Raw genomic sequence first — 10,795 nt, forward strand, 5'->3', positions numbered from 1 at the left:
ATGGCTGTGCACCGACGCTTCCCATCCAACCTGATGGAGCTTGAGAGGTGCTGCAAAGAGGAATGGGCCAAACTGGCCAAGGATAGGTGTGCCAAGCTTGTGGCATCATATTCAAAAAGACTTGAGGCTGTAACTGCTGCCAAAGGTGCATCGACAAAGTATTAAGCAAAGGCTATGAATACTTATGTACATGGGATTTCTCAGTTATTTTTAATAAATTTGCAAAAACCTCAAGTAAAACTTTTCACGTTGTCATTATGGGGTGTTGTGTGTAGAATTCTGAGGAAAAAAATGTTTAATCCATTTTGGAATAAAGCTGTAACATAAAATGTGGAAAAAGTGATGCGCTGTGAACACTTTCCGGATACACTGTAACTTGTCTGCCTTACAACCACATCTACTGGTATGTAATCAACAACGACCTAAAACTATTAGTGGAAAAGAGGAAAAAAAAACAAAAAAAAAACACACACACTGAAAGGTTAGCCCATCCATTACAATTCTAGGGGGGAAAAAGCTTTACACAGGAGAACTCTGTCCAAGTCATACCCAATATCCACACTTAACAGTAGTCTGAACACTTTGGCAAGGCATGTGTCACATGCAGATGGCAGATACTGACCACATTTGCAGTTCAGCTCTTTCAGTGAAGCAGCGCAGGCCTAACAGCTTGGTTGAACTTAATATCACAAACTGACTGAAGTAATATTACTTCACTTTTAACACTGCACGCTTCAAAACAAAACTCAATTTTCACGAATATCAGTCCACTTCAAGACAACCTCATATAGAGCATCCCATTTTGAAGTTCATAATGTCTTTGGACTACGCAAGAAAAGGGCATTTAGGAAAATCCTCAAAAACAAGCAAGTTCTATGAAAACTCCAACTCAGTTTTATACCATTTCACTATTTTAAATGGGAGGAGGGGTGTGTGTGTATCAAACTCATAGAAAATAACTTTCAAAGCAGCAAATGTATGACAGAAAATTGAGATCACCTACCTATAAGGTAAACAAATGGTACCCATGTGTCAAAACTAAATTGCTCAGTGATTGAGGCTCGACAGAAATATTGGAGAATATTGGTAAATAAGGACACTGCTTAAGGAAATTTAAGGACTGTGTATCAAAAATGTAAACAAGCTGCAAATTTTTTTACAGCAAATAGGTTTATTTACTCATTTTGAACTTTACAGCTGGAACTCTGGGAATTCAAACACAACATCTTTGCCTGTGAGTTTTTTGTAGACGCCAGAAAATGTTTCCACCTAAAAAACAAAAAACAGAACTGAAATCTTGGAACTACTCCAGATTATTTGATTCTAGTACAGATGTGCCCTGCATGGTTTTTCTCCCCAGTAATTGCCAGATGGCTCTGGAAAGATGTAGGAATATGCAGTGCCCAGTCCACACCAGCCAAAGGGCTGGGGACCTGATTGCTTTCCAACGTCGCAGAATGGGATTATACGTCATTGCACTGAAGTGCTGCGCTCCCTTATGCTGCACGGACAGAGCCAAATGAGAGCAACCTCACAGGATGTCCACGTTGGGTATAAAGTTTAAACCAAGTATAAAAAAAAAAAAAAAAAAAAAAAAAAACTTACCTTGTGTTCAACATTGTTTTGCTGTGCTTTGTCAAGATGGACCTTAATAAGCCTGCTGCTGTCAAGCTTTACGCGAATTCTTTTGCCAACAATTTCACTAGGGAACACAAGGTCTTCAAGGATAGCATCATGTACAGCAGTTAGTGTGCGGCTGTAAGTAAAACGTAACTCAATTTGTGATTCACGTATTTAAACCCATTACAATCACGTCACTTTTCACTCAAAACATCCAAAAAAACCTTCACAATACATTTTAAAATGAGCATCTAAAATGAAGCATAGTGTGACCTGCATGGTTTGTCTCCCCAGTAACTGTACAAGGACTCTGGGAAGATGTAGGAATATACAGGCCGCTATCCTCACCAACCAAAATGGTCAGGGGAAAAAGCTTGCTGTCCAACGTCATGGAATGGGATTATACAGTCACTGCACCAAACAGTACTATGCTCCCTAAAGCCATATGAACAGAGCCACATGAGAGCAACCTCACAGGATGTTCACGTTGGTTTACCATTGTCTACCATGGCAATCTTTAACCAATTAAAATAATGAATTTATACATTTGCACCCTAACTCCTTTCTCCTCCCTTGCAACTAAAGATTTTCTGTCATGTCTGACAGGCATACTCAATTCTCTTAGTACTTATGAATAAAGCGAGTTTAATAACATTTTATGCCATTTACCACTGCTAGTAAATAAGAGCCAACAGGGAGGACTTGACTATTAAATCTGAATCAAACATTGTGTTGGAATTCAAACCACTTAAATTATTTATTTTCATAAATCTGACTTGTCCTTTCAACTGGCAAACCCAGCTTTCACTAGAAATGCCCCAAATTGAGGACAGAAATAAGTAATTATTATCAAGAATTTAAAACATACTTTTTGAAATTACTTGTAAAAACAAACAGTCTAAATCACAAAGAGTAAACTGAATGAGCCAACAGCTCTTATATTGTTTAATATAAAGATTTCCCTGCCATCAACAACATTAGTGGAAGTATCAACTTCACATAGTTACCTATAAAAGGATGCAGACGTACATACCTCCTGGGGCGCTTCTGCTTATTTTTTGTGCGGCTTTTCCTTGTTGGTTTCGGCAGAATTCTCCTCTAAATATATATTTAAAAAAAGACCCTCAAGATTACTATGAAACAACTCTTTCAGTCTATCAAAACAGCTTCAAAAAAGTTAAAAAGGTGTAGCATAATTTTACTCCTTATTCCAAAAAAACAACATTTCTTGCTAGGTTATTTACATTTACAACATTTAGCAGACGCTCTTATCCAGAGCGACTTACAACAGGTTATAAATGTTATTTGTGTACCAAATCTTTAGAAAGCGAAACACAGTGAATTTCATAGTATAAAAATTAAAGCTAGGTATTTGTGACCTGCATGGTTTATCCACCCAGACAGAGGACTCTGGATAGATGTAGGAATATACAGGCCCCTGCCCTCTCCAGCACAAAGGCTGGGGACAAGTATGCTGTCCAACGTTATGGAACAGGATTATACATCATTGTACACACAGGCACTATGCTCCTTGACACCATAAAGACAGAGCCACATGAGAGCAACCTCATAGGATGTCCACGTTGGAATTTCAGTTGAATACTGTAAGTTAGGGGTGCTCATTCCTTGTCCCGAGGCCAACAGAAGCAGCAGGCTTATGCTATTACTACCCGATAATTTACTCTCAACTTGAAAATTTTACAAACAAGGAAGTGCTAATTTTAATATTGGTTTTACTTTGATCAAAACTTTACTTTGGTTGACTTTTTTCCTTTTTATAAAAAAACTAAACTGCAAATTCCCCAAACCAAAGGAAAAATGGTTTAGATTTTGGTAGGATGTAAGCCGCTATAACCAGGACAGGACTAGGACTAAAAACCCCTGCTATATAATGTCAATATGATACACAAAAGAACTGATTACCTGTGCAATAAAAACAACATGTTTGCCACTGAATTTCTTTTCCAGCTCTCTGACAAGTCGAACTTGGATCTTCTGGAACGATTTCAGTTGAGGCACCGGCACAAAGATGATGATCGCTTTCCTACCACCACCTACTTCAATTTCCTAACAAAAAGTTCACATCTGAGTTAAGTAAACAATACTGCCTAGTACAAAGCTGTTGAGTTAAAAGGAAAAATATGACTTGCATGCATTTAGTTTAACATGTAACCTGCATGGTTTACCTCCCCAGTAATTGTCCAAGGACTCTGGGAAGATGTAGGAATATACAGGATGCTATCCACAACTGCCCAAAGGGCAGGGGACAAGCTTACTCTCCAATGTCATGGAATGGGATTATACATCATGGCACAAATGTGCTATGCTCCTATATGCCACATGAACAGAGCCTCATGAGAGCAACCTCAGAGGGTGTCCACATTGGGATTTTCAATAACAAACACCATCACAAAAACTACCTACACTATCACATTTACATTTAAAAAACTACAGCAGTACACAGTTAAGATGTAGAAGAAATATACTTTTAAAAAATTTACCTTAGCAGCAGTAATGTTGAGCTCCCTCAGCTGAGCCTTAAGATCAGAGTTCATTTCCAACTCCAAGAGCGCCTACAAATCAAATATGATTATATTTCAAACAATGTGTGCAACGTTTATTTTATTTACCAGGTCTCCTTTTTTCTCCAATGCTGAAATTTAACTACTTTTAAAAGTATGCTTCACTCAACTAACTCAAAAAGATTCAAGTAAAGCTGAACAAACTATGAATACAAACACGTGCATTTTATTCCCCCCACCCACACACCAAACACTTAAATCATTTCTTTGCTTTATAGTTTAGAAGCAAATTACCCTGCAAGTGCCCTACAAGCGAGCAGCTAACTCAATGTCATTGTTAGCATGTGCCTCAGTTTTATGTTGCTCCCTATATAATACACTAATTGTTTGTGCGACATTTTAAATCATATTTCCGACTTGCAATAAAAATCAAACAATTTGTTTCCTAGAACGAAAATGAATGATTTTTCAGACAAAGGTGCTCTGACGACTTTCACTATTTGTATGCAGCAATTTCTACGAACTGTCACTATATATTAACTCTCACTCCACAACTTAAATTATATTTATGCGATGTCCACTTACCTGAGAGATGCCGGACTCAAATTCGTCCGGCTTTTCCCCATTGGGCTTCACTATTTTGGCGCTGGTGCTGAACATGGCCTGTGTAGACAAGTGAAAATGAATTACAATTATTAAAAAAAAAAAAATCACAGTCCACATATTAAGCAGCAGTAATCTGTGATTAAGATAAACACATAAACATCACTAAGGCAGTATTTAAAAATCTACAACGTTTAGATTTACCTACATACATCTTTAGCGTGTTTACTGTACAACAAATAAGAAATACGAGCTCAGATAATACATTGGACGTTTCCTTAAAAATCTAACTCTAGCTATTTTACCTTTTATTTCAAAAGGCTGAAGGCTAACTAGGAAAAAAAAAAAACAACTTTACCCAGAATAACAAAACACACGTTATGCCGCCACACTTACACATGGGCCTGAGCCTCGGCATCCTTCCTACTGATGTCTGTGCTCCAGCCCTCCCCTAACCAAAAAAAACACCAAAATATTCCTTCCAATAAAGCCATCCGTGCAAAATAATAAGCTAATCTAAGCAATCGACTTATTCACTTGGCCGGAGAAGTTCCAAACATTGGATATAAAACGAAGCACGGACATTATTAACAAAAGTGTACTGACTGAAATAAATCTCCCACCAACCTCTATCAATGACGGCCTAGGAAGAGACCGAAGTCTCGCGAGAATCTTAGAAAAGCTATTCGGCTAGAGGCTCACGGGATAGTATGTGACGTCACCGACAGTACGAGATGTCTCTTTTTTGCCATTTTAAAATTTTACACCACGCCTGCAGGTGAAAGTTTATATTTAGTACCACATCCATAAAATAAAGTGCAAAACTTCACTGCTAATATTACACTAACATAGAAAGAGTACCCCTTGCTTTACTATACTGCATGTAATCTGTTATATTGTTTATGGGTATATTTTATTTTGGGGTAGATATAAATAAAGCAATTAAAAATAAATAAGATATTAAGAAACTAATAAAATGTATACAAAAGTGGGAATAAATAATAAAATCTTAAAAGTATACAAAGCAAGTTAATATTGCAGAAGTGTTTACAAATCAGTAGTACAAATCAAATGAACAGCCAGTTTTGCTTATTGCTTAACCAATAAAAATAAACGTTCTTTCAGTGTATGGGATGGAAAATCACCAGCTGGTCCCCTCTCTCTACAGAAATTAACTATACTAACATGCAGACAGAGTAACAATTTCATCTTTAGCTAGATCATTGGTGATTGATACATCCCTGCTGTGCCTGTCACAGCTAGCATGAATGCCAAGTCAAGACATCCCATGTCTGAAAACCTTATTTCTCAGCATGTAAAACATCAGAGCTATTTAATTTGATACCCCACTGCATTGATTTTGGTGGGTGGCTTGGTCCTAATGGAAAAAAACCCATGGAACTGAAAAACCTATAAAATTAAATCATTTGTTGTTAATTTTTGTGACAAGACAAGACTGATTTTGGGGAAATTATGGATCACTTGTGAGAATCCAGGAAGATTTGCATACGAAATCTCAACCACTATATGAATGGAAAGAAATAATAAAAAGTCCTCAAGCCAGCTGTTGACTCTTTGTTATTCGTGTTATTCGTATCCATCCATTTCATTAAACCAATTAATAGGTTGTAGGGAACTGCAGTTGTCAATCCACTTATAATATGAAACTTGTTGTGTTATGGGAGTAAAACTGTAGTTGTAAAAGTATTGTACAGGAAAAACCCATACACCTTGAACAAGTGCACATAGAAGGTGACCAAACCTAATTACATATTACTATGTGACTCCAGTACTTACAAGTATAATATCATGCTGAACTTAAATTAAAAACTATTGTGTATAGTAATGGAGATAGAATGCTGACACAGTGGTTAGCACTGCTACCTTGTTTAAGTAAGGTTTGTGTGTCACCCTATAGGGAAAAGCCTGTGGGTTGGTTGCAGAATTGGCACTCCAGCCACCATAAAAATCCTCACACTGGTTCCATTCCATCTGAAGTTAGTGTGGTGCTGCGTTGTCACCCGCTGCTTGCCTGCACTCGGGTCCTAATCTGGGATCCTGAGTTGGTTTGTCATGTGATTGGTACGACAATGCACTGTATCAGCGCGTGCTCCTAACCTCTCTCTCTCTCTCTAGATGAAATGAAAGCAAAAACATTTTTCCAGTAACTTGCCTCGAGTCATCTGTCTGATATTCATATGCAACTAAAAATCACTGGAAGTGGCATTTGTTTTATTTAAAAAACCACATATCTACAGTACTACTAAGTCAGCGTTATGCTTCTTTCCTCGTATCAAAGTTATCTTAGGTGTAACTGAAGTCAAAATCATTTGTACAGCAGAAGACGGTCTGAGTCATTTGCTGATGTGACAAACCAGCCAATTTTAAATGTAATCCTTGCACTGAATTTGCTTCATCATTCTCAATTACTAAATATTAATCAAATTCATGAAAATGTTCAACTTCATCCTTGGCATCAGGAAAATAGCATCAGCTTTTGTTACTGAACGCAAGAATTGATTAGAAAAGTTCATCTAATACATTATGTAATTTGTTGCGTGGCTATAGATCAGTAACTAATATGATTATTTATGATGCCATAACACTGAATTCCTTCAATGTAAAAATGTCTTGTTTTCTTGGCTTTCTACTTAGATTTGACATGATTGTGCCTTTAGAATCCTTAGTGTACTGCTGGCCATACTGTTGCTAAAGATATTCATTACATGGAACACCTGAAAGCAGACTCTCTTCTTTGGTTTTTCTTTAAAATATGTTTTGACTCTTTGGGTTTCACTCAAACTGTATTACATAAATTGACTGTCATGACAGTATCTTGTGGACTGAGTCATATTACCAGGATTCCTTCCTTTATTGATCTATTTACTCTGAGGTTGTGGGTTCAAATCAATTGAAAAAACAAAAGACATGTAACCAATTGTACCTCCAATGTTGTAAGATGCTTTGGATAAAAGAGTCAGCCAAATAAGTAAATGCAAATGTAAATCTTTTTTTAATGTTGAGATGAAACTGATAAGAGTCATTATTCTAGGCATCTATATTTCCAGTGTTAAGCTCAATGAAGACTTTACAACTTCTTCCTTCTTAGTTCTTACTTTTTTGGGGTTGTTGTTTCATTAGAGTGTTTTGTGACATAAAGATCATAGCTTTTGAAATGGAAAATCCAGTAAAGGATGGTATTGAAGTCACAAAGATGTGTCTGTGGATATAAGAGAAAAGGTAGTATTGTTCAATTTTCTATCAGATGTGTTCACAGAATCTAGAGAGTGAGGAGAAAAGCACTTTATAAAGAGGAGAGCAGGAAAAAACAGGAGTTGCAAAGACTGTGGAGCACAAGGAAGAAACATTAAATCAAGGGGAGACAGAAAAGGTAGATTAAGAGGAGAGGGAATTGGAACAAGGAAGGCATCTGGGACACTGTATGTGAAAATACAACCTAGTTAATTGACAAGTAAGTGAGTATGAAAAGAGGCGAAGAAATAAAAGAACACATAAATAATAATTTATCAATTTATAAATAATTTATTAATAATAATAATAGGAAACTAGTGCCATCCCTATATCCAAATGCCCACAGAGCTGGAGTAATTTCCACTAAATCCATCTGTCCATCATTTGTTTTATGGGTGTAACCCAGTTTGGGGTTTTATGGGCTGAAGTCTACCAACAGTGGTGTAGGGTGAAGGCATTACCGTCACATATACATCCACACTCTCTCATGCTACACCAGGGCACTCACTATAGTCAGGCCTAGCCACTAAAAAATTAAAGTATCATTATAATAATAGTAGCAGTAGTAGAACTATTGTCAAATGAACAGTGTTTAATGAAACATTTACTTCAATGTCTGACCAAAATGTAAGCTATCACATAGCATGTAAAAAGTTAGAACTAATAGCTAAGTTGGTGCCTGCTCGCAAATAAACTTTTTTGCCATAGTAGTGTCAGAACACAAGTGAAGTATTGCTAGAGGTGGTATATGCTTGAAAAATGTTGTACTGATTTATACTATTTCCTAAATTATTGATTTACAATTTTGGCATGCAGTGTGAGGCTGTCATTTTATTAATGACAATTTTGTTAGCACATCCTTTGACCTGACAAAAGGTTCCAGAAATATCTGGTGATCATTTACTGAGTATTAGGCCAAAATGAGCACAATAATAACTTACTGCTGAAATTTCTGATCTCAACACATTAATCATCGACATGTTAAAGTGTAGGCTAAAGAGAGAAAAGAAGACTGACTTTTACATGCAGTCAGTGTTATTCACACTTGATAGTCTTTCTGCTTCATCTGATATCACCTACTATTCCAAATACAATATCTACCAGAAGCTAAGCATGGTTGGGCTGGAACAGTACTTGGATTAGAGACCATCTAGGAAAAGCTTGGGCAGTTACTAGGAGAGATGTTGGTCAGGCCTTCACGAAGCACTCTGGTTTGAGTTTGGATCCAAAAACAATCATCCTTCTCATAAGACACAAAACCATGGTCTTGATTTTCTGTGGTCATAAAAGATCTTTTGCAAAGAGTACGGTGTTTCCTGATGTCCTGGCTAAATTACCCATTAATGTCTTGTCCATTCGGGCCCTCTAATTATACCCAGTCTCTGACTCGCGAAGTATCTTTCTCACCCTTTCACCACCAAATAGCTACCGTAAGGTGAGCAAACTGGCACAAGAATACCCACTGTTGCATCATCCATGTCAGTCAGTCAGTCATTGTTCAACCCACTATATCCTAACACAGGGTCACAAGGGTCTGTTGGAGCCAGTCCCAGCCAACACAGGGCACAAGGCAGGAACAAATCCCCGGGCAGGGCGCCAGCCCACCACAGATCATCCATGTGGATGATAAAGTGCTTTGAGTTGGTTAGAAATAGTTCAAAGTTTTATTGTCATGTGCGCAGTAAGGAAACACATTTCCCTGTATAATGAAATTCTTTCTTTGCTGTCCATACCAAATGCCAATGGTTAACAAACCAATGTATAAAGATAAACATAAATAATAAGTAGCAAATAAATAATAAATATAAATACGTTATACAAATGTAATTAATACTGGTAGCCTGCTTAAAGACTACAAGTGAAGTTACATGAATTAAATGCCAACTATAGGACTATAAGTAATTAAAATGAATTACTTATTACAATTTACTTACTTATTACAATTAATTACAATTGTTTTGTCTATGTTCACTGTCTGCAGGGGCAGATGCAAGCAAGCATTTCATTGTACATGGTACTTGTACACATGACAATAAAGAATTGAATTGAATTAAAACATATGTGCAATATTAAAATAATTATAAGTATTACTGCAAGCAACAGCAATAAAAAAAAACCTGGCTGAAAAAAAAAATACTCCGGAAAAGGAGTGTCTGGAACTATTAGAAATAATTCAAGTGCTAAAAGACATGTAGCAAAAAATAAACTAAATTAGTACAGTTAAGAAAAATAACAAATTAGGACTTTAAGGACAAACATTAAAGAAAACAAAAATAAAATCCAATATATAGAGAAACAATGGCACTACAAGGAATCTGAAGTTATAGACATAAAAGAGAAGCTGAATGTATTAAGAACATGCAAATTAATCAGCAGAGAAGATAAAATTAGGTCGCCACACATAAACATGATATGCCAGATGACAAAGCTCTAAAAAAGATGAGCTAAAAAAGGAGATAAATAATATTCTCAACCCGCTTCGTGCAGTGATATAATCAAAATAACAACAGTGATACTCAGATTACAAGATTTATGACTGTTTCTTTTACATTTTTAAATTGGAAAAAAATTAGAGGTCAAGCTTTAAGGTTCATAAACAGGAAATGGTTTTCAAATTCCCGACTTAATCGCACGCCTCGCGTGCCGGAAGTGGATTGTTTATGAAATCGGCAATTCATATGTACGATTATTCTAAACAATTTTGTGATACAATTTTATAATACGTGCTTTTCAGCGCGCATGTTGCCGATGTTGCTCGACACCCATTATAACCCTATAGTACAGTGAGCGGACGCGCT

At 36.6% G+C, this 10,795-nt stretch overlaps 1 protein-coding gene and 4 non-coding genes across 5 annotated transcripts; all 5 read right to left on the bottom strand.

Annotated features, from left to right (window-relative positions):
- Positions 1-1,151: 1,151 nt before the first annotated feature.
- rps7 (ribosomal protein S7) lies at positions 1,152-5,430 on the bottom strand. Its single transcript, XM_028796911.2, has 7 exons — positions 5,373-5,430; positions 4,728-4,805; positions 4,122-4,193; positions 3,544-3,687; positions 2,654-2,718; positions 1,606-1,756; positions 1,152-1,269 (listed from the first exon to the last, which is right to left on the bottom strand). The coding sequence occupies exons 2-7, from the start codon at positions 4,800-4,802 to the stop codon at positions 1,192-1,194; spliced, it is 585 nt and encodes a 194-aa protein (XP_028652744.1). The 5' UTR covers positions 4,803-4,805; positions 5,373-5,430; the 3' UTR covers positions 1,152-1,191.
- On the bottom strand, positions 1,331-1,551 carry LOC114649748 (small nucleolar RNA SNORA73 family). The gene has a single exon (XR_003715895.1). It is a non-coding gene; the product is annotated as a small nucleolar RNA SNORA73 family (small nucleolar RNA).
- Positions 1,885-2,111, bottom strand: LOC114649749 (small nucleolar RNA SNORA73 family). The gene has a single exon (XR_003715896.2). It is a non-coding gene; the product is annotated as a small nucleolar RNA SNORA73 family (small nucleolar RNA).
- Positions 2,991-3,207, bottom strand: LOC114649750 (small nucleolar RNA SNORA73 family). The gene has a single exon (XR_003715897.2). It is a non-coding gene; the product is annotated as a small nucleolar RNA SNORA73 family (small nucleolar RNA).
- On the bottom strand, positions 3,785-4,006 carry LOC114649747 (small nucleolar RNA SNORA73 family). Its single transcript, XR_003715894.1, has one exon. It is a non-coding gene; the product is annotated as a small nucleolar RNA SNORA73 family (small nucleolar RNA).
- Positions 5,431-10,795: the final 5,365 nt, after the last annotated feature.

This window comes from Erpetoichthys calabaricus, chromosome 3 (assembly GCF_900747795.2).
Source record: "Erpetoichthys calabaricus chromosome 3, fErpCal1.3, whole genome shotgun sequence".
NCBI lineage: Eukaryota > Metazoa > Chordata > Cladistia > Polypteriformes > Polypteridae > Erpetoichthys > Erpetoichthys calabaricus.

Excerpts from the sequence above, each read along its gene's own strand:
- rps7 (XM_028796911.2), bottom strand. The coding sequence starts at position 4,802 with ATGTTCAGCACCAGCGCCAAAATAGTGAAGCCCAATGGGGAAAAGCCG. Across the intron at positions 2,719-3,543 it reads ATGTTGTTTTTATTGCACAG|AGGAGAATTCTGCCGAAACC; the intron begins GTAATCAGTTCT and ends ATATATATTTAG. Across the intron at positions 1,757-2,653 it reads AAGCAGAAGCGCCCCAGGAG|CCGCACACTAACTGCTGTAC; the intron begins GTATGTACGTCT and ends TTTTACTTACAG.